The following is a 27,473-nucleotide window of genomic DNA, read 5'->3' on the forward strand; positions in this document are numbered from 1 at the left end:
TTCCTGCTGGCACAACCTTTTTTAAATTAAACTTTTGAGGTTTTCAGTTGTTTAGATGTGGAGTTTGTTTGCCTGTCTTGTAAGCAGTATTGTAGCAATCTTGTGGCAAAGTAGAAGTCATTACTGAAATGGCAAGCACTATATTTATATAAAACTAGGAAACGATCCAATAGTGCTTAGCTTGTAAAGCTGAGGCATTTAATTCCAAGCTAATCCTCCACTGTTGTTGCCTCAGCTTTCAAGATCCTGTTTCTGTTGCAGTGAATGTCATACTCTCATCAGTTTAAAGGAGGATGTGTGTGGGCCCTACTTTATGTGCCTTTTGTTTATTGTTTGGTTATAGTCACAGTAACAGGCAGTTTGCACCTCTGTAGTGTCTTGCCTAAAATTCAGTTATCCTGTAGTGTTGTCACTAATACCTGTGCAGAATCTTGAATATAGAGATTGACCCTGTCACATCCCTCCCCATTTCAAGAGCAAACTAGTCACTGCATTGCAAACAGATGTATGAGTGACCAGAGAAGCTGTTTGCAAGGACTTATTTTTACATTAGTCTTAATTTTCTTTTAAATCTTCTCTTAAGAAGTGAGCCTCTTCAAGTCAATATGATTTGAACTTGCTAGTATTTTGCTGAAAACAATTTATTTTTAAACTGTCTTCCAGGCCAATAGCAGGATATGCTAACTTGTGTCCAAATATGATTTCAACGCAAGCTCAGGAATTCATTGGCATGTTGTCTACAGTGAAACATGAGATAATCCATGCACTGGTAAGGGTTGGTGTTACAAAATGTGTTTCCCTGAAATCTATGCTTGTTTCCTTGCATATCTCCAGCTTGTTGCAAGAGAAGGATGGAGGGAAAACTCTTGCTTTGCCTCCAATTTGTGTGTTAATTGCCTTGAGGTGTGGTAGTTCCCGCATATCTGCTGTGGGAGTGATAACTCTTTCATGGCATATGACTTAGTGTGTGCCTGTCTTGCCAAAGGTTTCTGTGTGCTTGGTTTTTAACTTGAAGGGTTTCTCTGCTGGACTGTTTGCATTTTATCGGGATGATGATGGAAAACCTTTGACAACAAGATATGCAGATGGACTCCCTCCTTTTAATGAAAGGTACTTTATTTTTTGGACCTCTCAGTACTCTCAGTGAAGGATGTTTTCACATTCCTTTTGTAGGATGTATTCTTGTCTGTTGAATATCCAGCTTGATTCCATTATTAGCATGCTTTGCCATCATTATGTTCAAACATTGGGGTAGGGTGTTTTTTTAGTCTTTCTTCACGCTGGCATGAAGCACTTCTATTATACACATACGTTACAAACTAAGGCAGGATGTCATTTATCACAAGTTTTTAAGTTAAGCATTAAAATTACTCATGCTTAAATTTCAGTGCTTGCTGAACACCTTTCTGAATTGAGACCGGTATTTTCTGGAGTCTGTCTAATGTCAGTGCAGTTCATTTTTAAGGAATATGCCATTCACGGTTTATAGTTACACAGAACTGACAGTGTGTGTAGTCTGTTTTTTTTTCTGACCTGTTATTGCATGAGTCTACAGGCATATTTCTAATAATCTTACTTTGATTTATTAAATCAGAGTTGTGCATATAATGAATGCATATTTTACAAGGGAGAAATGTGCCATAATGAACTTACACATCAGAAAGCATGAGGAAGCGTAGAGATTATTCACTACTCTTTATTACAGAGATAAGTGTTTGCACAAGTAGGTGTGTGTTTATGGGAAAGACCTGTAACCAAAACATTCTTCTTGCAGCCTGGGTTTGTATCAGTGGAGCAGCAAAGTCGTTCATAAAGCAGTGAGGCTGTGGGACATCCGTGGTGGCAAAATGCTGCGCCATGCTGTCTATCTTCTGATAACACCTCGTGTAGTTGTAAGTGGGGATTGGCTTACACTTTCACACTTTGAATAACAATGTTACCATCACATTCTGAAGTCATGAATGTTGCTTATTCTTTAAGAAGTAATAACCTAATGTTGAATACCCTTTTCCTGAAAGTGTGGCCCAAAGACTGTGCAATTCAGGACCATAGAATTAGTTGAGAGGTGTTTCCAAAGTGAAGTGGAAAATAGTTGACAGACAGTATGAAGTAAATAGACATAGTAAGAGACAATGAAGGGACTGGAAAGTAAATTATAAAAGGTTAAGCAAAACTAATGTTGAATAGAGTCCTTAATCCTACTTCTTTGATGTTTTCCTACAGACTTAGATACCCATTGCCTTAACAGATAGCCTTGTCACTGCTTTTCTTATTTATAGGTTCATCCTGTCTTCTACTTTGCTCTTTAAAAAACATTATTTTAATATTTTTCTAATTTTATTGTTTAAAAAGTAAGGCATTTAACATTTTCTCATGTTTAAAAAGAAATTCCTCAAGTGTTCTTTGACATCTTTCTTCTTCCCACATCTCTGACTCTGCCCCCACCCTCAACAGAACATATGCTTAAGAGTAATAAAATGGATATTGGAAATAAGTTAGTGTTAAGCATATATAGCCACAAATACTGTGTTTGTTTTAAATCTAACACAGTATAAAGAGCAAACTTGGTTTTATTACCCCTGTTTTGAATACTGGCCATGCTGGTCAAACTGTCCAGAGTGTTAAAGGTGGTGCCCTGGCAAAGGCTGGGGTCCTGGCAGTGAGACCACAGTGGTGTTGTGATACCTCTTAAGTCTTCCAAATGTTTTGTAGAAAACACTTTCCCTTGCAAAACCAGCTGACAGGTAAATCTGAAATGTTTGACAGAAGCAGGGTTGTAGTGTTCCTACATTGTTTGGGTTTTTTGTTGGTTTTGTTGGTTTCATGGGGCCTTTAGTATGTGTGTGCTATTCTCAGCTAATTCTAGTGCTGTTTTGTTCTTGTAAACGTCTATCCTTTATTTCCAGCAGATAAGTAGACAGATTGTTATGCTTGGTGTTGGGGTACTTGCTGGCTTAGTCAGCCTCTGAGTAGGAGAAGTGTTTTGCATTTGGAGGAAAACAAGATGGTAGGAAAAGAAATGCTGAAATCCTTTAAAAACCCCACAGTCCTAGAACATAAGGACTATGTGTGGGTATCAGTCTCAGGTTTGTGACAATTGTGTTCAATGTTTTATTTCTAGGAAGAAGCTCGAAAGCATTTTAATTGTCCAATTCTAGAGGGAATGGAGCTTGAAAATCAAGGTGGCATGGGAACTGAACTCAATCACTGGGAGAAGAGGTTGTTGGAGGTTGGTGCTGCTATTAGGAAGGGAGAGGGATGTGGGAATGTCTCTGCCCCCCACTTTTATTTTTAGGTTTATAGTGGTACCTACTGAAGCCTTGAAAATGCAGGTGTATCAAACCTCACTGAAATGTATCACAAACAGCACTAAACTACAATGTCCAGTTTCTAGATAAATGTATCTCTTTACCTGATTGCTAAGGGCTCAGAGTGGGAGTTGGAGATACACTGATTATTTAACCAAAATGTAGCCAACTTTTGTCTGGCACTTACCCTCTTGAGAAGGTATGGTGCCTTTTTAGGGGATAGGGGGTATTCCTTTGAGTCAATTCAACTTTGTCACTCTCTGCCTCTTACACATCAAATATTTTATCTGTTCTGTCTAGTCATTATCATGAGTTCATCTTTATTCATCTGCCCTGGGGTTGACTTTTGCCATCTCTACTGCAGAACTTCATTTAATGAAGGAAATGCTTATTCCCTTCCTGACATTTAAGCTTATTTTCATTTATAACTTGGCATTGTGTGGTATTTTTGGCAGAGATACACTTTACTCTGCATACTTTGTATGCAGAGAGGTAAACAGGAAGAGAAATGGTTCAGGACAGACTCTTTTGTGGAAGTAATCTTGAAATAGGTGTATTTCTTGAGACTGAAATTGTTAGCTTTTCAGTAACCTCAGGTGTGGAACAGTAGTCTAAAGCCAAGTGGAAAGACTACCTTTAGATTGGGGATAATTCTAAGGATTCAATAGGATTAGTAGAAATGGGATAATTACTGGTCTCCTTTACACCTTGCTAGAGAAAGCTTATATCTAGAAAGTAACTCATATAGTTTGGTTTTGGTCTTAATCCAACTATTATTAAGTATTGCAGTGATAGCAAGTTTGACATTAGTAAGTCTGCTGGTGCTAACTACTTATAACCACACTAGCAGAGAGGGAAGGCTGGAGAGGAAATGTTTTGAAGAAATAATAGAAATGACATAAAGAAATCCCAGAGTTTTGTAATTAGAGTGAGTGAAAATTTACCAGATAGAAATGACTGAGCAGGAGAAAGAGGTGGGTGTTAAAATTGCCAGTTATAAGATGATTAGGAAACTCCAGGGTGACCAGAGTTGTTCTTTGAGGATGTGTGAACTTGCTTATTTTTAAATGAGATGGAAAATTCCACTGCCACACTAATAAAGCCACCTTTGGAGTGCTGTGTTCCTTTAGTCATGTATCCTGTGCCCTTACTCCTGAAAAGGACTACTAGAAATTCTAGGAAAATTAAAAATAAATCTTGCAGAGTAAAACTAAAAGAGTTTGGCTTTCATCTTACTAAAAAGACAGAAGGTGTGACTGCTACTGATAAACATAGAAGAAGGAACAGTTTCACTTTACCCAAAGAAAAATAAGTATGTGTTGGTTGTGAATAAGGTTTAGCTGCAGTTTGGAATGAAGTTTCTGACTTCTAGAATTCTGAAGCTCAGTAGGGTGGAGTAGGGAAGGGAGTTGCACTTGTGATCCCTTTTATAAAAGAGGTTGGGGTTTGATTATCAATGGTAAGAAGGGACTGAAAATAAAATGCTTTTTCATAAGAAGCATTTTCTTACAATACTGATTTTCAGAGGCTTGCTAATGGTAACTGGTAACTTTCAGAATGAAGCAATGACTGGATCCCATACACAGAATCGAGTCTTTTCTAGGATCACCTTAGCACTGATGGAAGACACAGGGTAAGAACTAATAAGAATGGGGTGGGATTTTTGTTCATTTGTTCATAAAATTTGTTGAACTTTATTTTATTTGGAATCAATGCACTTGTGCTTATCCATCTGCAACACAGTAGATAATTGACATATGTTATTTTTCTTCACATATTTCAAAGCCCATCCATTCTTAATCTAGCCTTAAAAAAATGCTTTGTAATGCACAGTACTATTTGTAGTGTCTGTTTACTTTTTTTCTTAATACAAGTCTATTCTCAGTTGCATGCAGTACAGATTGATTCTTTTTTCCGCTCTTCTTCCTGATAGAAGGCGTACATGAAGGAAAAACAAAATTATCTGAAATGTCATCTTTCTGTATGCATTGTTCCCTTGCAGATCTTGATGCATTGATGTTGAACAAATAAGCAATCAATTTTCTTTTACTTCATTGTGACTGGAAAAATAGTGGAATTGTGATCTATTTTGCTACAGGCAGAAAGGGATGCAGTTTCCCTTTCTCTTTATTTCAAGAACCTTAAGGCACAGAATGAAGTTCTTAGAACTGCTGTCTTATTAATCAGAACACAAATTTTTGAAGTAACTATATTCTCATTTCAAAATACCTTTACAGCTGGTACAGGGCAAATTACAGCATGGCAGAGAAATTAGACTGGGGACGTGATAAAGGCTGTGACTTTGTAATGAAGAGCTGTAAATTCTGGATCGACCAAAAGAGACGGAAGTAAGAGCACAATCTTCTTAAAAAATAAACCTGATGCTTCTTTACATTTGTCCTTCAAATGCAACTCAATAAAAAGAAGTAGAGATAGATCACAGGTTAACAAGCAATGCTGTCCTAAGTACCTTCAGAATGGACCTGAGGAGGAGCACACAAATGTATTAAGAGCAGAATCATCCCACCCAGTAAATACAGAGCCAAACATCTTGGGGTGTAGGATGCATTTACACTGTAAGGGGGCTGTGCTTTAGAGAGAAGGGGAAGGACTTAATCCAAAAGTGTTTACTTTTGTTTTCTATCCCTTTTGATTGGAAATGCAGCCTGTGTCATTTTGCATTACTGAATTGTAATAAAGCAACAGGAGAGGACAGCCATCTTCAAAACAAAATCTTCCCTGTTCAGTGCATTACTTACACATTCTTAGGGCACAGCTGCATAGTGGGCCTGTTTTGCTTGTATGCTTTATTCTTAAAAGTTTACACAGCTTTGCCATTAAAACTGAACAGCTTACTGGCTTGATCTTTAAATTAGAAAGGTCATAACCAGCCAAATAACAAGAATTAGCTGCCAGAGAAGTATTTAGTACTTCTTTGTGTGATTGACAAAGTGTGGGGGACAGTGGGATCAGACAGTCTTGACAGACTGCTTAATTAAATTATGAAAAGCAGTTAAAGGGATCTAATGTGATTTTTTTTCTCCTTTTTTTTTCCTTTGAGGAGGCAATTAATCAGCCCATACTGCGACACTTTGAGGAGTAATCCTTTGCAGTTAACCTGCAGGCAGGACCAAAGAGCAGTAGCAGTGTGCAACTTGCAGAAGTTTCCAAAGCAGTTACCTCAGGAATATCAGGTAGAATGGATCTTAGCTTACCAAATAACTGTTTTCATTTTTCTACTTTGCAGAGAAGTGTTTATATTCAGTTCCATTTTTTTCTTCTGAACTGTTAGGTGAGAGTAGATGTTGTGAGAAATGTCTGTTTAAGTTATTCTGAGGAGTCTGGAGGCTAAAAAAAAGCTTTGTGTTCTTAATAAAACAATAAGGATGTTGCTTGGCCACCTAGCCAAGTGTCTTATGGAAACATTGCTGTGTAACAGAAGTCCTCTGGAATGGCTTCTCTGCTGCCTTGTGTCCCTGCATGCTGAAAAGTTTTTGTTTCATCCCATAGAATGCTGTGATTGGAAAAAGGAGTTCGGGGGTGAGGAGTGATACATGCAAATATGAATACTCTTCATTATTAAGTATTCTTAAATATGTCTGGCTTATCTGGTTCATAGGTATTGTAAGTTGCTGTTGATAGCATTCCTGAGTAGTAGTAGCTGGTATTCTCACAGCTGTAGTGATTGGTTCTATTTAAAAACCTGTTATTTTTTTGTCTTTGTGCAAACTGCTTCACAACCTATCTTGTTTTGCAGTATTTTGACAATCTTAATGGAGTACCAGCAGAAGAATTGCCTTTTTATGGTGGCTCAGTAGAAATTGCTGACTATTGTCCCTTTAGTCAGGAATTCAGTTGGCATCTAAGTGGTGAATTTCAGCGCAGTTCAGACTGCAGAATAGTTGAAAATCAACCAGGTCAGTTTTTCAGGAATCATTATGGTATTTTAAAAAACTGTTTGTTAATCTATAATAGATTTTACTTCATGTCCAAACATGGATATGAAATTAGGTTTGCACTACTAGCTGTGTGAAGGCTGTGCTGGGGTGAGAAACACAATTACCATGTACACCTTGGAACCAAACACTCTTATCTATTGCAAGAACTGCATAAAATCTGAACAGAAATTAACCCCAAATGATCCAAAATCAAGATAAAAGGTTGGGGAGGGTTTTGCTGTTTTTTTTGATGGGGATTTTTTTGAGTCTCTGAAAAATAATTTCACTTTCCACCTTTGTAGGTTTTGTTTTGTTGTTGTTGTTGAAGGCAAATTAGCTTTGCTAATTACCAGGGCCTGGGCTTGTCTCCTGGGGTAGTGCAAGAACTTTCAATATTGTGGAGCTCCAGAGTTCTGTAGGATATTACCTGTCCATCAGTTGTCTCAAAAAACAAACAAATAAACACCATCTGCCCTCAAACCAGCAATCAGAGGTGGCACTCCCTGGGGACAAACATATCCACATGATTCTGAAGTAAAGTGCTTTTTTTCTTTTTTAAATTCTTGGTTTCTTCCCACTTTATATGCAAAACAGTGTAATTCCCAAATTGGTAATGATTAATGGTCTGGAAGATTCCAAAAGTAAACCTTGAATTGCGCATGAAGACACTGACTAATTAGAACATATTTAAGTTGACTTTCTGTTCCCCTAGTAAGCTGCAATTCAGTAAATTCTTTCTGCCTTAGATCCTACCAAAAACTATGGTGCAGAGAAATATGGACCAAACTCTGTATGTCTTATTCAGAAATCTGCTTTTGTCATGGAACAGTGCAGGAGGAAACTCAGTTACCCCGACTGGGGTAGTGGATGTTACCAAGTAAGTGTGTGTTCAGTTTGTATTTTTTAGTTTATTTTTTTAAAAACAACACTTCAGGGAAGAGTCAGTGTGGGAGCTGACACAGGCAAGATGCAGGAGAAACCACAAACCCACAGATGAAATGCAGAGTACATTTTCTTTCATTACCTGGTGAGCTGGGGGATCCCTGAAGCAGCACCTGGGCAGAGGCACTCAAGAGGGAACACAGGCACTATGGAGCTCAGTCCATGCTAGAGGATTCCTGAACCTCCTGTTTTTCCCTTTGTATCAGGGATTCATGCAGATGTATTTTACCACTGTTCTTTGATCTTTCCCACAGCAGGGCAGGAATCTCAAGTGTGTTCCTTGATATGGTACCTCTTATTCTATCATAGGCCTATGTTATGTAACCACAGATGTTCTTTTTGTCCGACGCACAAGGCTAAATAACAATTAGTATGATAAATGTGTTTTTCAACACCCCAGCTGCAAGTCAATTGAGTGTGTTTACAGTCCTCCTCGCCAGTCTTCCATTATCTTCCCACAGTGAGGTGCAAAATGTAGGCTGTGACTGCTAGACCTGGACCCTGTACTTGATCTTCTCTGCCTTAAATAATGAGATTATTTGACATACTTAGAAAATAAGTATCTAATAAGTATCATAAGCCTGTAGATTTAATGCTTCAAGCTTAAGCCTGTGGCCCCTTGGAAGGCTTGTGAGTTACAGTCTTGCAAGGGATTTCCTTTGCTTTCCCCCTGTGACACTGTCTCCTCAGCTAAGTAGGAATACTTACATTAGCATTTCCTGTTGTTGAATCTTAGAATTAATTAGTCACTCTTATTTTTCAAAGGTAGAAAGCACTACACACCTCACACTTTCCTTGTCCTTCTTCTCTTCTCACTAAAGGTGGTGTTTTCAAAGACAGCACAACTCTAGAGGGGTCATTAGCAGAAGCCAGATTTTACTCATTCATAGTTGATATCTGCATAATTGCACAGAGAGTACAGTCAGTGCTTTGAAGCATTCTTGAACCAAAGAGTTGCTCTGAGTGCATTAAAATATTTGCTTAAAAATCTATGCTCTAATACCAGGTGTTTACTGGGTGTGGTATTTACTTATTCAGAAAACTTCCAAACCCCAAAAGATATTTCTGATAAATCGTAACATTGTCTTGACTTTTATTCTTTTCTTTTAAGGTTTCTTGTTCTCCACAAGGGCTGCATGTGTGGGTCAAGGACACTGTGTACTTGTGCAGCCGCTCAGGTCAGGTTTTAACTGTGAGCATTCAGATGAATGGCTGGATCCACGTTGGGAATCTGATTTGCCCAGCCTGCTTGGACTTCTGTGACTCCTGTCCTCCAGAGCGGGATCCTCCAGCTTCTAACTTAACCAGAGCTGCACCAATTGGTAAGTTGCCTTGTCACATGCTGAAGTGGAATTTAATATAAAATGTCTGTGAACAGTAAATGTTTGTCTGGTCTGACTATCATAGGAACATGAGAGAAGAGCCCTGGTCTGGCTATTCTAAAATCCTAAGTGTTGGAGTTAAAGGAGGATGGCAGAGGTGCCCTGATTTTTGCTGGGCAGTCATGCTTTGGTGTCTGGGATCAGAATAGTGCTAAACCAGGACAGAAGTATGTCTGAAACATAACTACCTTGTTGTGTCTCTTTCTGGTGATCTAGCTTTAATTTAGAAGTTTACCAGAAAATCTGATCTTTGTTTTCGAAGTTGCATCGTTTTTATAATGTCCAAAATTAGGTGGAAAGTAATTTCTCACTTGCATGACTTCCCATTGGCAATGATAATGTTGTAATCCAGAACATGAAAGATAGCTGTCAGCTGGCTTTTTGAGAGAGGGAAAGAAAGCTTAATTCTCTGACTACCAGATAATGTTTTGTCAAGAACAGGTGACTTTCTAAAAAGTCAATCGATCACAGAACAGTTTTCAGTTTTTTTTACTAGTGGCTTATTTTTAATCCTTTAACCAATTCTTTAGTTGTTTGGTGTGCTGTCTCTACTGCAGTTTTCAAGGAAAAAATAAACCTGCTTAGTTTACCTGCAAACTTGATACTTTCTTCAAGGTCGTGCACTTGGGTTTGTTTGTACCAATTAAAACAGTTTCATTTGGTCTCAAGCAATAACATCTCAGTGGTGGGTGGAATGGCTCCTATGGATTAGGTTTTAGCATGAGAAAGCTTTAACTGTGGAGGTTCACATCTTGTAGCATCTGAGTTCATGCTCATTATTTCTCACATATAAATGTGCTTGGACGTAACAAGGCTTTTATCTCTGCAAGTTTGTGTCCGTGGTTCTAAGTGTCATGTCAGTGTGATTACCAACCATACAATCTCCCCAGTTCATAGATCAGGTTTTCCTCCCTCCTCCTCCCCCAACCCCTCTGTCTTCAGTTGGTTGTTTTGTGGCTTGAGTTTTTGTGTGACTTACAGCCTATATAAGAGTCTGTTGGGAGTCTATGGTTTTGAAATGCTGCTTCTCTCCAGTCATGCCATAGAAAGCTTCCTGCTCATTTCTTACAACGTAGATTTTTTTTTTTCATTTCTTCTCCTATTTGCTATTAGTGAAGAAATGCAGACATTTATTTAATTGTAAAGGGAATAATCATGTTATGTGGTTAGTTTGAATTCCTAGCCTTGAAAACTAGAATAAATAAGTGCAGATCACTGCAAATGTGTTTTTGCTCTTCAGTGTTTTTTAGTGTTCTATTTGTTATTTTATCTTCTCTTTAAATATAAAATTTAAAAGCTTGATGATGTTTTGTTTTGTTTTTTATTTTAGACTTATGCTCCTGCTCCTCTAGCCTGGTTGTAACCCTTTGGCTGCTGATGGCTAACTTAATTCCCCTGCTAACAGGATTATTTCTCTGCTCATAGAGTTGAGCATGGGGCAAGATGTTCCAAGATGATAGACCATCATGTTACACTCCTTACTGTGGAGCACTGAGATTTTTGTTTCTGCAGGCAGCTGTCTTCTGCTGATCCTCATCTCTCCTGGCAAGTATCAGTGCTGACCATAGTCAGGGAGGTACTGACAAAAGCAGCCAGAGTTTGAGAGGAGGAAAATTTACCTTGCCATCTCAATAAGTGCCAGTATTTTCCTGAATTGCAACCTTTGGTTTGTTTTGTTGGAGTGAGAAGACCCACTAAGCCAACTGTGTTAGACTACCTGGCAACTCAATCAAAATGTGAAACGAGAGCTTTTCTGTAACAGAGCTGAGGGTTGTTTGTTTTTTTCTTATGTCCTCTGTGTTACTGGTAGCAAAGAATCCTCAAACTGGAAATATACCTCAGTGGTTTAGTCAAAAGCCATGTAAAAATCAATTGTCATCATAGCTAATAGCCCAGGCTTAAACAAGTGTGGGATTTTGGGGTTTTTTTGTTAATTCCTACAATTTTTGGGGAGAAGAAATAATTTAATGAGAGAGTGCAATGGTTGGCAGTTGTCTCCACAACTGAGTTCTGCAGCTTTGAGGCTTCTCAGAATTCATATTAGTTTGTGGTAAAGCAGCTCATTCTTGGGGCTCACTTAAACCTTCCTACATGCACAAAGTGAAATTTCAGACTGGAAGCCAAGACAACTGTCTAGAAATCCCATTGTCATTTAGCACGTGCCACTTCTGTGAAATTCAATGTATCAAATGTTTGAATAATACATTTCAGTACTATCCCCAGTCCGTAAAATGGGGATAGGTTTTCTGATTATTATTTTTTGTTTGTTTGTTTCTCAAATAATGGCATTATTAATTTCTGAATAGCATGAAAATCAATGCAACTGTTCTTACTTTTTTGTTGAAGGGCAAACCAGTAGAGATGGCAGCTATAATCTTACAGAACCATATTGATTTCTCTAGACCAAAAACTATATTGAATGTATAAAGAAAAGTCTAACTTGGCTTTTCTCCCCCTCCACTTTTTCTCAGACATATAAATACTATGGATTATTTGAGTATTTGTAATACATTAGAGAACCAGACATTTTAAACCACACGGGGGCACATCTTGGTACAAAAATAATCACTTTATGCACAAAATAATAAGGGGAAGGAAATGGGCAAACCAAGGATGGCTGCTCTATAGAACAGTTGTAAGGATGTTTTTATTTGTTTCTGACTCTGTAATGTGTTACAAATAATGCTGTTTGGAGTAAAAGAAACTCCTATGTGGTCCAATCTACTGTCTGTCCCATTAGGATAGTTTTCATTCTTAGAACTGTGTGAAACTTAAGGGAGCCAGTGTGCCCAGTACATTAAAAAAAAAAAGTACACAACGAAAGGTGATGTTTTTCTGCTTCTTAAATAAGCTGTGATGTTAGAATTGTGAGTGATTAGATCCCGTTCTAAAATGAAAGGTAGGGGGATAAAAAAGGTAGGGAGTAAAATTTCTGTAGCTATGATTGAACTTGTCTGATAATAGGACTTCCATTGTAACTGTAGGAAAATCTTTGTGCCTGCTGGACTTGTTTTTTTGTATTTAGAGAAACTTAGGTTACTGCTGAGGAGAGTAAGCTGCAACCTAAAACTGTCTCAAGGCATCACAGCTGGGAGAGTACCTTACACTGAGCTAGGTCCCCTTCTTAGCTGCAGGTTAAGTTTGGATTGTACAAGGCCTAGGCTAGCCTTAAATAGGTGTTTCTGAGAAGCAATACAAACTAGGAATCAAATGCTTTAAATGTGAACAAATTCCAATTAAGAAGCACTCAGATTAATAAGTGAACACTAATTATTTTCATATATGCACAAGCAACAGTTGGTGTAAATAGATTTCTTTAAAACATGAAGGTTTGAGAATACATCTTATGTCCCAGAGATTGGTATTGTATTTTTTGTCTGTTGTGCAATAATACAGCTTAAATGGTATCACTCAACAATGATGCTTTTGATACTTGAAAAGAAATTACTGTTTATTTTTTCTTACTGTGAAATATTTGCACTGTCTGAACTTCCTGGTTGACTTTATAACTGTTACACTTTTTTACTGGTGTTAATTTATTGTGCTCGGTAATTAATATGCTTGTCTCCTGTCTGTGAAAGTGTGAAGTTTGTTATATTTAAGTGAATATTTTTATCTTCTACACAGCTGTTTCTCTTGAGGGCTTTTCTTCTTTTATTCTCTCTTCCTGAGAATTAAGTGAAAGATGGCTTAAAAAGTCAATGCTTTCCTACTTCTGAATTGAATGCATTAATTAAAGAAAGAGGCTGTAGTGTGTTGTACCTACAGGGAAAAACCTGTCAGAGCTCTTGTGATCAGATTCATCAGTACCTGCTGAGTAGCTGCATCAGTGAATCCAGTGAAGTAAAACTAATACTGCCTTAATAATCTGAGACTTCAGTCTTAATTTCTTTGACATGCAGCCCTTCAACTGGCTGTGAACTGCAGAACTGGACGTGACTTTGGGGAGGGGAAGGTATTTGAGCAGGCAAAATCCAACACATTGGTGCATTAGCAGCTGTAGCTGTGTTGGAACTGCCAAGAAATATGTCAAGTTCAATTGAAAGTGAGAATGAATTGGTGACTGACAAAAAGCATATCTGAGTAAAATGGACTACCTCAGTTCTGTTTGTCTTTGAATTAAACTTTTAGCCTGCTGTGAACTTCCAGATCATAAGATAGATTAAGTAAAAATATGTCTCAGGTTTTTAAGAGCAAAAGAAATACAGTAGGAAGCATAAGCCATTTTTGAGTGCAGAACACAGCTAAAATTGTAGCTTAAACCAGTCAGTGATGTAGCCTTAAGTGTAGTTTCCCCAGAAAAAGTTAGTTTTGAATAAATACAAAGTTTTCAGGCAGCTACTTTAGGTGTTCTGAACATAATGTGGCAAGTCCATCCTATTTCATCTCTTACATTTGAAAACTTTGAAATATAGCCCAAATAAACCTTTGTGTTTTCACTAGAGTAGACAGGGCAGCAGGAGCCCTGAACTAGTGCTCAGAGAAAGGAGTTAGCTTGTCTGTAGCAGAAACATTTTCAGTGGATTAAAGCCTGCAGTTTGAATTTTTAAAAAACATTCCATGTTTGCTTATGGAAATGAATTAGTCTTGTGTTCTGTTTTTACTCCAGCAGTTCAAATTTATAATATTTCAATTAGGAGTCGAGGCAAGTCATACTTGAGGAACACATTTTTGTAGTGTTACAAGGACAGCTTTTGGCTGGAATATGCAGTAAGTAAAGTTACACTGAAAAGCAGGTAATTAATTTCTCATTTCAAGAGGGGGAATGTCCCAGCCTTAGATGTAGGTTAATTACCAAAAGAATTTTGACCCCATTAATGGACTGTCGGTGCAATGCAGCCTGTTCTTTTTGCTGCACACAGTAACTTTGGGAGATGCATGTCCCTTAAGAGCAGATGTATCCACAATCCCTTCCAAGGGCCAGTTGTTTTTAAACCTTCCTGTCCTGTGAATCTTTCTGCTTGAGTGTATTTCACTGGAGTGGAAGGAGTGTGCCCTTTCTTCCCCACATTTCCTAGGAGTGATGTTCAGCCCCTTGAGCAGGTTGAGGTCTTTCCCTGCAAGATTTAACAAGCAGCTTTCACTTGGCTGAATGCATCCTCCTCAGGGTTTGGGGCTGTTTGTATATTAAATAATGTGGTCTCACACTACCAGACTTCCAAAGTTCAAATGTTGCCTTTTTAATGTGAAGCTTACCTTGGAGATAAAACAATGGTTGTGAGAGAACTGGCTGACCTTTAAAAAGTGTTTCCTATTTTGGTACAGAATGTAAATATATAACAAACTATTTTACATAGAGTTTGACTGGATTGAGATATAAGGGCTAATTTTTGTTATTTATGGAGTAAAAATTTCCTTATTTTGCTGTGTAAAAAAAAAAAAAGTATGTCATACAAAGGAAGAAAAAATTGTTCATCAATAAAATGTATGTAGAAAATTGACTCTTTGTGTCCTTATACTTGAGAGCTGATAATTATTAACTGCAAGAATAAGCACAGTAAATGGCCTCCATCACAACAGTCATTTATTTTTAGAATTTTGAAAAGTTAAATTTACATCAAGTCTGCATACTGATGATTTACTGATTTATTAAACTGTTATTGGATACACTTTGCATGTAAAATGTTCTATATTATTATTAGCTTGTACATGACTTACGAGAAGCTTGGCCTGCCGGTGAGGTAAGAAGGTTCCTCTATTCTCTATCCCATCCTCATGTATTTGATACTTAAAAATTATACAATATTTAAGTCTTTTCCCACCTGAAATGGAAGATTGAAACTCTGCTTTGTGTAAAGAGTTTGGCCACATGATTCCCATTTCAGCTGGAGGAATGCTGGCATGTTCCTGTGGAGTCCCGAGCCATTGGCTGTGACAGGACTGGGAGCTGGGAATGCTGAGCAACCTTTGCTGCTGTTCCACAGGGATCTGTGATGCTGCAGCCACTCTTTGGTACCCAGCCAGCTTTGCTAGCTGAAACACTGAGATTTTTGCATTATATTTATAATTACAAGTAATACATATATATATATATCTTACTCTGACAAATGTGAAAGATATAACAACATTCGTCTAAAATGCAGAGCGGAGACGATTTTCTAATCTAGCTTTTTTTTTTTTTTCCCTTAAGCAATATGACAGCAACTACATAGAGAGATTAAAAAACTTCTTGCCTTCCTCTGCTATTTTGGAAAATCAGATAAAGCAAAGCGAAAGTAGGTTACTCCTCCTTTTTGTTTGCCTTGTCTCAAAATAGGAGTCTTTCAAAAGGGTATTAAAGCTTAGAAAATGTGCCACTGTTCATTTCAGAGATGGCTTTAACTCTGAAAAACATCAGGTATGTAAAGTTACCTAAGTACAGCTATAAGGTTTAAAAAATGTTATGTTTCTAAAATTAACACCATTGGTAGCAAAATAAAAAACCAAACTGGTCTATGAACCAGTTTGTGCTTAAAATTCAGAAGGAGATATAGAGATCTCTTCCAGGGTGTGAAATGTGTTAAGCTACAGCATGATCAGGACATTAATCTACAGCCTGGGAAGATGTGGGAGCTGCACTGCTGTCAATCCAGTGGAGTTTCCCAGAGGAGTTAAAATGCAGCCTGGTTTCAAATGCAGTTCTACAGGATTTCTGTGCGTCTGTAGCGGTCACTTTCATGCATGTATAAAAATTGGTCAAGTATCACAGAAGTTTTTTTCATTGTTACTTAAGTCCTCAAAATAGCAGCATTGCACCAGCTGCAGGATGAGCCATGCACACACCTTCCTCCTCAACCTCCAGTTCTTCCTCCCTCAGCTAGTACCCACTAATGACTATGACTTCTTGGGAAATCCTGATGCTAACATAAGTTTATGTGGTTATTAATGCTTTTTTTTCTGTATATAACAGAGTGCAGTAAGTCTAACAAAGGTCAGACTACTAACAAGGATTCCTAGTGTCCTGAATTTAAAACCAACAAACAAAAAACCCCAAGCCCCCTTCTTTTTTCTTCCCCTGCTCCTGCAACTGATTTATTTATACATCTACTGAACATTCATGTGTGTCTGAACACAGTAACAATAACTATTTTTCCAAAGAGGCTTCCACTGGAAAATAAAATCAAGGAAGGACTAAATGTCACAAAATACAAAATATTATTTGTATTTGAGGAGAATCGTTGAAATCCAACATTGGCCCATGTGATTGCATCTTATTCCTGTCAGAGCTTTTTCTTTTTTAACTATAAATCTTATTTGGGTGACTTGTTCATTTTTTTTGCATCTTGTGCTGTTCTGTAAGTAATATTAGTAGGCAAAATGTTGAGGTTCACATGAGCTAGGCTGAGCTCTTGTTATGGAAATTACAAGGGGAACTGCTTTCAATCAGCAAGAAAGTAGTTCTAAGGAAATGGCCAAATTTTACTCAGATCAAATGCTGTTAAATTGTACATTCATTTCCTGTTCCATGGGTACAATGCTAAAATGAAAGGCAGATTTTTGCCCCCAGAATGAGGATACTGAAAGACATTCTCTTTGCTCTTACAGCAAGTCTTGTCACACAACCTGTTTCTCTTATTTAAATGTTTCCAGAAGTCCTGGGAAGATGAGGAGCAAGAGGGGAGAGGGGGATTCTAAATGTGCTCCGGGTGGTTCTGCAGGCACATGATGAAATCCTGGATCGATTGACCCTCGTAGCAGATCTTGTAGATGGTTGTAAATAATGGATACCTGAAAGAAACACATAGCAATGACAATAGTTGTTAAAGGTTATATAAACGTTTCTATTCCATTTATAATAGAAAAAAAAAAATTTTTTTTGTTTTTGGGGATGGATTTGGTTGGTTGTTTGGGTTTTTTTACATTGAAAGGAAAGGAAAATTTTTCTCCCTTAATTCTAGCCTGGAGGTACCTTTATATAGGCAATTAAGAGAAGCTAGGGGTAGTTCTAAGGGGTGAGAGCAAAGAGCTGTTTTGGAGTACAAATTTCTATCCAGTGTATTTCTTTAAAAAAATCTGGAATTTCATATCCTCTTTTTCCTCCTGTGTTCAAAATGTGTATTAATTACTGGTATCTAAAAGACTAAAGAAGGATTAAAATGTCTAATGATTTTCTTTTCCTGACTTAGAGGGTTCTTTCCCTTTTGCAGGCTTAGTCAGTATGTGGTAAAAAATGATTCCACTGAATGACTTGGAGCTGAGTATGTAACTAAGTGCAATTATAAGGATACTTTCTACATAAAATTTTGATGTAAAGTTCATGTCCTGTCAAAACGAGCTTTTCTTTCTCATTTCTGAAAGATAATGCCACTTGAATACACTATGTATCTGTTATAAGTCTAATAGGATTTTTTTAAGTATTCATTTAGCAGCATTTGACCTGTCAGAACTGCTAACATGTGAGAGGGAATGGGATGGAGGGAAGTTTAGCTCTTCTGTTGTGTAAGCGGAGACAAAGCTTTCAAATGATAAATAATCTTACTTTGCCCCAGATAACTAGAGCACTAAAGCACTGGTATCAGCAGACATTATCTATAAAATGCCTATAAAATGTTCTGATTAGGAGTTACCCTTACACTGGACACTGAGATAACCTCCTTAACATTTGCACTGAGAGTAGTACTGCTGGAAGCTGTCCTGGTGGTACACTGAGAACAAGAAACCCTTTGCCCCACAGATCATCTCTGCAAGCTGTGTGTGTGCCCTTTAGTCTCCTTTAGGGGAATGGGAATGTCTGGGTAGCTCCTTTGGATTGCTATTTTTGTTGTTGTTTGTTTCCTCTGTGTCTGTGGCTTGTTTTTTCTAATGCTGTTTAGCCCTCATCCTATTTTACTGACCATGGCAACGAGGGGTCAGGCTAAGCCGTGCTCAAAGAGTGGCCCTTCATTTGTTGCAGAAATGAAGGAGGTAATTAAACACAAGAATTGTTAGGAAGGTTACAAATCCCTCTCAATCTGTCGTTGATTCTTTTTTAAAGTAAAAGCACTTACTTATCCAGCATATTTTTCTGTTTCAGAATCTTGTAGACTTCAGCTGAGGTCTGAGGACCTTGCAGCTTCTGTCCGTTCAGCATCTCATTTTCCAGTTCCTCAATGGACTAGAAGAAAGGAGACCGATTGACTTGGATCAGATACCAGCAGTTATCAAGAAGGTAAACGGCTCATGATGCCTTTGTAAAACGGGGAAGGATTTCTTCATGCCTTAGTGTAAAATATTTCAAAACCCTCCTTACTTTTCCTGTGCGAGCAAAGGCTTCGGCTACTTTTCGGTTGCGTCCCCCATAGCAGGTAGTGATCAGGTCAGCGACGCCGCAGCTTTCCAGAAAAGTGGCTATTGATACTGATCCCTTGCAGAACATCTTGGCAAAGGCCACCATTTCCATCAGGCCCAGGCGTATCACTGCTGCCTTGGTGTTGTCACCGTAGCCCAGCCCGTCGCAGAACCCAGCTCCCACCGCCACGATGTTCTGGAAACGGGGCAGTGCGAACGAGAGAGGGGGAAAGGAAATGTTCAGGCAAGGTGTGTGGTTCAACAGCATGAGCTCAACTTGAAGGAAGCCCCACAAATCTCTTCATTAGAACAAGGGTCACTTTCTAAACGCTGCAAGTTTGACACGAGTAGGACATGAGCAAACAATGTGAGCTTGCAGCCCAGAGGGCCAGCTGCATCCTGGGCTGCCTCAAAAGCAACGTGGCCAGCAGGTCAAGAGAGGTGATTCTGCCCCTCTACCCTGCTCTTTTGAGACTCCACCTGGAGTACTGTGTCCAGCTTTGGAGCCCTCAGCACAAGAGGGACATGGTCCTATTGAAATGAGTCCAGAGAAGGGCTACAAAAATAACCAAAGGGCTGGAGCACCTCTCCTACAAAGACAGGCTCAGAGAGCTGAGATTGTTCAGCCTGGAGAAGAGAATGCTCCAGGGAGACCTTATAGTGTCCTTCCAGTACCTGAAGGGGCCATAGGAAAGCTGGGAAGGGGCTGTTTACAAGGTTGTGTAGTAATAGGACAAGGAGCAAGGGCCTTAAACTAGAGCAGGGTAGATTCAGATTGGATATCAGGAATAAGTTCTTTACCATGAGGATGGTGAAGCACTGGAACAAGTTTCACAGAGAGGTGGTGGAGGCCCCATCCCTGGAGATGTTCAAGGTCAGGCTTGACAAGGCTCTGAGCAACCTGATCTAGTTGAAAAGGTCCCTCTGCACTGCAGGGGAGACTGGACTAAATGACCTTTAAAAGTCCCTTCCAACCCCACACATTCTATGGTTCTAAGTTTATCTCATGAAGAAGGTAGCCAGCTAGTTTCTGTTGAACAAAACTAGATGGACTTCTAGAAGATTATTATAAATTATCCACTGTTATTCCCAAGGGCAAAAATCAAAGTAGCTTGTTTAACATAGTAATATTTAACATGCAATCACCTAGTATGTATGCAACTCATGGTTTGTCTTTCTGCTAGTTCCAAGCTGGGACTTCGTGACTTTTTAACTATTTAAAATATTTAAAATATTTAAAAACGATTTAAAATATCCCAAAAGGAGTAATGCCTTTCTAGACTTTCTCTGTGAGTCTTTAATTTAAACAGGCATGAGTTCTATGTACAGGTGATGCAGTAGATCAAAATTCAGTTTTCTCTACAAAAACCATCAGAAGAAATGCCCTTTTCTACAGCTCTGAACAAATCTCTCAGGATCCTAAGCATCTTCACAACTCCTCACCATTGTCCTGCATGTCTCCCTTCCCACCTCCCAATTTCCACCCCCTAAAAAGTCTTGAAATATTTGTATTTCACTGTATATGAGTACATATGTCACTCAGTACTGCCACTGAAGTGTTTGCTCCAGACATACAGATTCTAATTTGTTTAGCAAAGGCAATTCCAGAGCAATGATTTCAAGAACAGCAAAGATTTCCTACAAAGCGGAAACCTCTCTCCCCTCTTGCACTCTGCTCCAGCTCCAGTCTGTGGCCAAAAGCAAAATCTGGGGGATATTTGCTTTTGTATGTAAAGAAACTTTTCTTTTTGTATCTAAGGTTACAGTGGACCAATTCTTTCCTAGCCAGTAATGCCCCTTCTGCAAAGAAAGGTGAATTATTGAAGTGCAAATTATTGAATATATAAATAAGTACAAAGAATCACAAGCCAGAGTAAATTTTAGGATATTTGAAATTCACTCAAGTGTCTCCTCATTGGAAACTTGGTGATTTTGGTATCATTTCTGATCCAGCCTGGGATCTTGATGTGGACACAGCACGCTGTTTCTGATGTGCACCTTCTAGTTACTACACCAGCCATGGAAATAAGTTATTAGTGGGAGCTCCTTTCTGTAGTAAGAGTCTTTGTTCCATGTGCTTGCAACACGCAGACAAGGAAACACAGTGGACTAAATTCTGCCCTCTGAAGCAGAGGTGCCTCCAGTAAAATAAAGATCAAAATACAACTACTTTGAAATGCTGTCCCAGCAGTTGTATTTTTAAGTAAATGTTCCCTTTTTTACAGGTTGGATGCGAACTTCACATCTTGCCCGTGCTCACTGAATGACATGATGGCAGGACTCAGACCCTGTGGCTTACAGAAGATGCAGGTAAGGGTGGAAATTGGCCCTAATAAAAACATTTTGGTTTGAAACCACTCACTTTTAAGGCTCCACAAAGCTCCACTGTATCAGAATCAAGCACCACGGTAATCCTGAAATTGGGCGTCTGCATTAACTCTTTAAAGATCTCCCCTTGTTTTTTGTTTTTGCAGCCTGTGGGAAGGAAAGATGACAGTTAGAGGATTTTTTCCCAATGTTTCAGAGTACACACAATTAACTGAAACCTGAAATAAGGTCCCAGGGATCACTTTACTTAGACCACAAAGCCTAACTGGGTGTTGCTACGCAAGAGTTTTGTTCCTGCTGCTGGAAGCCAGTGTTAAATGTATGCAAGTCCCAGGCATTGACCAAGTATCCCTTCATAATAATTTAAATAACTTAAAAGTATGTACTGGCTAATGCAGCTTCCTGCCTGAGAAAGCCTGTATAACCACAAACCTTGCAAAACATAATATTTACAAGTCTCTTTGTACAGCACAAGGGTGTAATTGCTGCTTTGAAAATGTAAACCGGTATAATTGCTTAGTGTTGTTATGGGGCACAATGATTAAGGCCCAATTAATTTACAATTAAGGGAGATCCACAGATTATGAGGTTGAATGCTGGCTCAAACATTTTTAGTACCAGTTCTGCTGGGGTCATGTATCATGTCACTGCAGCACTGACTGTAGGTGTGGAGAAGAAGGGTAGGGAGCCCTTGGACGTAAAGGCCTCTGGCCCAAGGGGAAAAGACTTTTGAATGGAGTTTCACCTAATTTTTATCTGAGTCAGCTTGGTTTCCTTCAGGGAGAGCTTAACAGTGAGTTTAAGTAGCCTGAGGCACCACACTCTGGCAGCTCTGGGGTTTCTGCCCCATCTCCCAAGCAACTTTGGGTTTGCTTCTCGTTCTTCACAAAAATTGATGTTGGGGATATTCAGTCTCTTTGAGGTGGCTGTCTCTGGGCTACATGGCTTTCCATGAGGACAACAGCAAGGGCCAGAGCTCTTTGCAGTCATCATCACAGCATGGCTTCAAACTGGGACAGCAGAAGTTAAATTCCCCCCAAGAAAATTAATGTTGCTCAACTCCCCAAATCATGTCGGGTCCTATTGCTGCCCAGTTGCTCTGTCAGCAACAATACCCAGCTGGTACAGTTTTCACTATTACTGTAAACTTTGCAAAGCAAAGGAACAGTATTGCAGCAATAATGTATTTGTTTGCCTTCCCTAGCTATGGAAGGATGTAACTGTAATTTTTGCTTATTTTAAAAGTTAATGGGTTTTAAAAACTACTGGATGAACTTCCCCAGTCAGGTCAGACCCAGTTCTGGGAGGATCTGAGGCTATGTCTTGGCAAGCAGGCTGAATGGGAGGGAGGAACAGAAAATTACTGGGGATTTTTTGTTCTTTGGAGTTGTTTGGTTTTGGTTTTTTTTACAAATAAATTTGAAGATGGAAAAATACACCTCAGGGAGCATGAGCACATCTGAGCTTCTGATTTTAGTTCTCTGTCTGGACTGTCTAGTGCAGCAGCCACCGATGTGCTCAGGGTTGAGCCGTACAGACATAAAAGGTGGCTTTTTCCAACTCCTACAGAAACAGGATTAAGCTGTAATTTTTTAATGGATGAAATTAGCTGTCAGCACTGAAAGCCACTGTCAGTTTGGATCTGATCCTGCCAAATCATGCTGCTTCCCTGAAGGAGCTCAGCAGGCACCGCGCTCACAGCACCACTCAGGAACAGCATGGGACCCACCACATCCCCCTGCCCCCTCCAGAGGTTATCCTGCTGCCCAGCCACAGGTGACATTAAAACACAGCTCTTTGCTCTGGTTTGCTCGTTGCAATAGTTACCAATGGTGGTTTCACAGAACTTCTCATCAGCCACTTCTTTGGCTATGTTGGCCCCCATAAGCACACTGATTTCTATCTGCAGTTTCTCTCGGATGAGGTCAGATATGAGCTTCAGGCCATCAGGACCCTCATCAATCCCCTGAAGAAAAGGTGACAGTCAAAGCCAAGTTATTAGAGTAGGAAAATTACAATGGTGTAAAGCACTTCTGATAAAGCAGAAGGTGCCCTATTGCCTGCAGCTCTCTGGTTTAAATTGTAAGGATTTTGGCCTTACATTCACTTGCATTAGCCATTCATACAAATGCTCTAGGTTTGTACTTTTGATAACTGCAAGTTCAAGGAGAAAGTAGGGACAGTCAAGGTAACCCTGCTGGTGGCCTCTCAGCCACCACTGCTGTCCTGAGGCTTTCTTTGACGCTGTGTTTTTCCTTTGTATTAAACTCTTGTGGTACAGAACCAGACTTTTACATTAAGCCTACAAGCAGTGGCTTTTTTGCAAGAACTAAGTATTTATCTGACTGCTTTGTTGGTATTAAGGAGTGCATTGAACTGTCTTGGGGTGCTTTTTTTTTTTAACTAAAGAAACAAGTGAATTTGCAGGAATTTCCTTCCTCTCCCACTCTCCTCTGTGTACTGGTGCTGGTAATGCAATTGCTATAGAGAGAAAACAAAAAAAAGGGGGGGAAGAGCTGGTATTGCAGTCTGAAAGCCTGAATTACATTTCTTATTTTAAATTGGGTATTTCCTGTAATGCAACCAAAAGACTATATTCCTACACTCTGCCTCTGGTGTTTAGTTTGGGATTCTCTTAAAATACAAATTCCTTTTAAGATTATGATAATCTGCTACTTATAACCTTAAAAAGAGATTCCTCAATTCATGTCAGCTTGAAATTGCTTCAGTTCTGCAAAATCATTAGTGTTTATGTGCCATTTTAATGCAGCCAAGAACAGCTTTAGCATGTACTTGGAAGAGGCAATTTGACCCAGCCCTCTTCCCAGTTAAGAGTTAATTGAGGTTGTACTCTCATGAGTATTTTTTCTGGCAGCAGCAGCAGCACCAGCTTATGCAGCCCTCCCTCTGCCCATTTTCACCTCCTTGCTGGTCCAAGTGGGAACCAATCCAGGCTAAAGATGGTTGGCAAAGAGGGTGACTCTGAGCCTGGCTGGGTTGCCCCATCCTTTTCTCTCTGTGTCCCCGTGAGCAGCAGAAGGCTGGCTGAGTTTTAACTCTTGCAGAAAGAAATGCTCATGTTTATGCAGGGCACACAGCTGAGGCCTGGAGCTCCTGCCCTTAAGTCAAAGAGAGTTATTTGCTCCGTACAGATCCAGTCTTGTGGAGATGATAACTTACCTTGATCAGGGAAATCCCAAATGTCCCGGGTTTTATCTGGCCTGCAATCTGCTCGCAGACTCGACCAATGAACTGATGTGGCAGAACAAACACTAAAATGTCTGCCCCATTTGCTGCTTCAACCACATCTGGTACAGCCACCTGGAACAAGAGCAACAGCTGAAATGAACCTCTTCGTGCCAGGTTGGAACCCTCACACCCTGCAAGATACCAACGTGCCCAAGCCATGGAACACTGCAAATGTCTTTAATGTTAAAAGGCAGTGTGGCATAGCTGCTAGCTCTTCATGCAAGCAACTGCAGCTCTCTCCTAAAATATCCAAAGCAGCCTGTGGTAGGTTTGAGTTTTTAAAAACTTTGCTTATAACTTGCCTTCCATCCTAACCCTGTATGGATAAAGATGATAGATTTTCTGAACTTGCCCTGGCCTGGGAAGCCCTTTTGCTGGTTCTGCTTCTTCAGGTAGTTCCTGAAGATACTGAGCAACCCCATATGGTTCTGCTGGAATAAGTGGTAGCACCAGGGAACCCAGGAATGAAGCAGGGTGGTGAGACAGAGCCCCTTCTGGCTGTCTTTAGTTTCCATAGGTCACTAGCTTAGAGTTATTCAGGAATAAACTATCTCAAAAGGCACAGATGATAATAATATTTGGGATGAGATGGTTGTTTGTGTTAAATGTATAGTAACTTGACCAATAATTAGAAAAAAATTACCCATCAAGCTTTAGTAACTAGCAAGTTCTATCTTCCTCCAAATGCTAGTGTTACTCAGAAGAACAATTCAAGCTGGACTACAGAGGCCACAGCAGATGACCTTGAGCCTGCTGTCACCAGCAGTTTGAAATCAGAGCAAATGTCCCCCTTGGATGCAGCCTTGGAGCACACTGCCATAGAGCAAACAGGATTCCCAGTGGGAGAACCAAAACTGCTGCCAGCAAAGCTGCTTCTCTGGGAAAACATCAAAGCAGGAGCAGGGCAGAGGCTGGCAGTGCTGTACAGGCAGTGCTCTGGTTTCTCAAAAATGTCACAGAGCAATGCAAGGCAAAAATTAGGTTTTGTTTGTGGTGGTTTTTTCCTCAGTTGGAGATGAAGGTGTGAGGGTCCCTTCAGGCTTTACTGCAACCAGCTGATTTTTGCTGGTGAAACCTCAGACTGCCTACAGACAGGAAGAGGCTGATCTGATGATAAGCCTGATGATGCGTTGCAGGGTCATAAAAATAAGTGACATGTCAATTGTAACCCAGGAGAACTGTGTGCCAAGTTCAAACCACAGGAGTGCAAACATGCAGTTGCAGCACTAAATGGAGTACTGAATATAGACACTGTCCAAGCAAGGAGACCCACCACGTGCAGTGTCTCAACTTCCTTCTACAGCTGCAGCTGTTCCAGAAACATGGTGCTACTTTCTTTAATTCACAAAACATTGGCATTTGGCAAAATCTTAAGCAAGCACAGTGAGGGGCTTTAGCTGTTTAGGTAGCAGTAAATTATCTAAGCTGATTAATTTAAGTAAAAACGCATAACTTGGTATTTTAAATGTTCACGAAAAATAAATACTTTATATTTTGGTGGAATTTACAGCATTATTAATTATAGCAGTGTGTTGCTCTCCTGAAGTCACCCATAAGTCAATACCTTATTATTCATCTCCTTGTAAGCCACAGCTGTTGGCTGTGCTGTTGAGTTCTCTTTTAGAAGCAGGGAGAACAGTGGCTTTCCCCTTTTTCCCAGAAGATGCTGTGGGTTTGCAATATCTCAGCTCAGTGCAGACAGATCTCTGGCTGCCATTTCTGGAATTATGCTGGTCTTTGCCAGTGAGGAGGATGGTGCATTAGCAGCACCTGACACACCTGGGTGTTTCAAGTTGCATGTGACACACAAGACAAGTAGAAGTCCCAGCAGTGAGCTATATGTCAATACTGGAGTGAGTTAAGTGGCAAACCAGAAGGAAGTAGTGTGAGTTAAGTGAGTTACGTGAGCTATATGTGAGTTAAGTGGCAAACCAGAAGGAAGTAGTGCATTACTTCCTAGTTTTTAACTTTGCCAGATGTTGCCTCCTTTATTTTTATCTCTTACATTTCTGTGATGATTTTTTTTTCTCCAACTTACCACATTTTTTGGTATCTTGTATCCAGGCAGATATTTAACATTTTCATGTTCCTGATTCATTATCTCTGACAGTTTTCTTCCATTGATGATCTCTTCAAATACCCATATCTTGACAGTAGGATCAAATCTGTTGGACTTCTGGACATTTTTGCCAATGATTCTTGCTATGGCTGATCCCCTTTAAAAAGAAAAATAGTTGAAATAATAAGAAACAAATAGTTTTCTTGTGAATTGGAAAACACTAATAACTTCAAAGATAGTATCTTCCAAAAGCTGTTCAGCTGTTCAGGTTCTTGCTACACTTATAAGAAAGAAAATCCTCCATCAAAAAAACCTCAGGTTAAAAACACAAAGTAGAACTAGAGAAAATATAACTATAATAAGGGATCTGAAGTCATGTCAAATCTTATAGAGTGGGAGTACCATCAATAGCACTAACCATATAGTTTCTGGGATTAAAATCTTTCTTGCTTCTTGGATAATTCTTTTTTTCTGAAGATCTAAAGATGTCAAATAGTCCAGGTGGCAAAGCAGTGCTGAACGACCTTGCTGTGACAGTCTTTGTGCATCTCATCTAAAATAGATGCATCCCACTTTCCCACCAATAACCAAACAGTTGCCATAAGGGTTTTATGTAAGAGATAAATCCTCAGGAATCATTATTTTCTTAAAATAATCCTCAACCCGATGGTTTCTCTTTATTTATTGTTCTAATTATCACTGTAACAGGATCTGCAGTAGTTGCAGCCTGAGGGCATTCTAACCATGCAGTTTACTCTGCTTCAGTCATGCTGAGCATTTTTAAATCTCAGTTCAGACAACAATTTTATTTCCCCATCACCACTGCAGTCTTGCAACCATTCAGTTATTTTCTTGGCAAGAGAGAATTAAAAACCCCACAGAAAATACTTGAAGTATCACTTATGCTGTTTGAATTACATGGGGAGGAAGGGTGATTATTTTTACTCTTCTGTTGCCTCTTTCCATTTTAATACTACTTTAATCTTTAAAATACTGGCCATTTTATTAACACAACTGAATG

General features: G+C 39.3%; 2 protein-coding genes across 2 annotated transcripts in view; one reads left to right on the forward strand and one right to left on the reverse strand.

Annotated features, from left to right (window-relative positions):
• LMLN (leishmanolysin-like (metallopeptidase M8 family)) overlaps positions 1-11,134 on the forward strand; it is a 15,475-nt gene extending 4,341 nt beyond the window's left edge. Inside the window, exons 7-17 of the mRNA XM_009996210.1 lie at positions 664-769; positions 1,016-1,110; positions 1,775-1,892; positions 3,122-3,229; positions 4,865-4,941; positions 5,546-5,656; positions 6,370-6,502; positions 7,066-7,225; positions 7,993-8,123; positions 9,300-9,510; positions 10,901-11,134. Of these exons, the coding sequence (XP_009994512.1) occupies positions 664-769; positions 1,016-1,110; positions 1,775-1,892; positions 3,122-3,229; positions 4,865-4,941; positions 5,546-5,656; positions 6,370-6,502; positions 7,066-7,225; positions 7,993-8,123; positions 9,300-9,510; positions 10,901-10,995 (1,345 nt within the window). The 3' untranslated portion in view covers positions 10,996-11,134. The remainder of the gene's footprint in view (positions 1-663; positions 770-1,015; positions 1,111-1,774; positions 1,893-3,121; positions 3,230-4,864; positions 4,942-5,545; positions 5,657-6,369; positions 6,503-7,065; positions 7,226-7,992; positions 8,124-9,299; positions 9,511-10,900) is intronic.
• Positions 11,135-17,180: 6,046 nt separating this feature from the next.
• LOC104387442 (glycerol-3-phosphate dehydrogenase [NAD(+)], cytoplasmic-like) lies at positions 17,181-27,221 on the reverse strand. Its single transcript, XM_009996211.1, has 8 exons — positions 27,208-27,221; positions 26,432-26,609; positions 24,325-24,465; positions 22,972-23,110; positions 21,179-21,291; positions 18,779-19,012; positions 18,537-18,643; positions 17,181-17,277 (listed from the first exon to the last, which is right to left on the reverse strand). Exons 1-8 carry the CDS (start codon positions 27,219-27,221, stop codon positions 17,181-17,183), a joined length of 1,023 nt encoding a protein of 340 aa, XP_009994513.1.
• Between the last annotated feature and the right edge of the window lie 252 nt (positions 27,222-27,473).

Source organism: Chaetura pelagica, unplaced genomic scaffold (genome assembly GCF_000747805.2).
Source record: "Chaetura pelagica isolate M959 unplaced genomic scaffold, ChaPel_1.0 scaffold3, whole genome shotgun sequence".
Lineage (NCBI taxonomy): Eukaryota > Metazoa > Chordata > Aves > Apodiformes > Apodidae > Chaetura > Chaetura pelagica.

Coding starts and splice junctions, on each gene's coding strand:
- LOC104387442 (XM_009996211.1), bottom strand. Junction 19,013..21,178: donor AGCTTTGTGGAGCCTTAAAA/GTGAGTGGTTTC, acceptor CCCCGTTTCCAG/AACATCGTGGCGGTGGGAGC. Junction 17,278..18,536: donor CAGAAAAATATGCTGGATAA/GTAAGTGCTTTT, acceptor TGTTTCTTTCAG/GTATCCATTATTTACAACCA.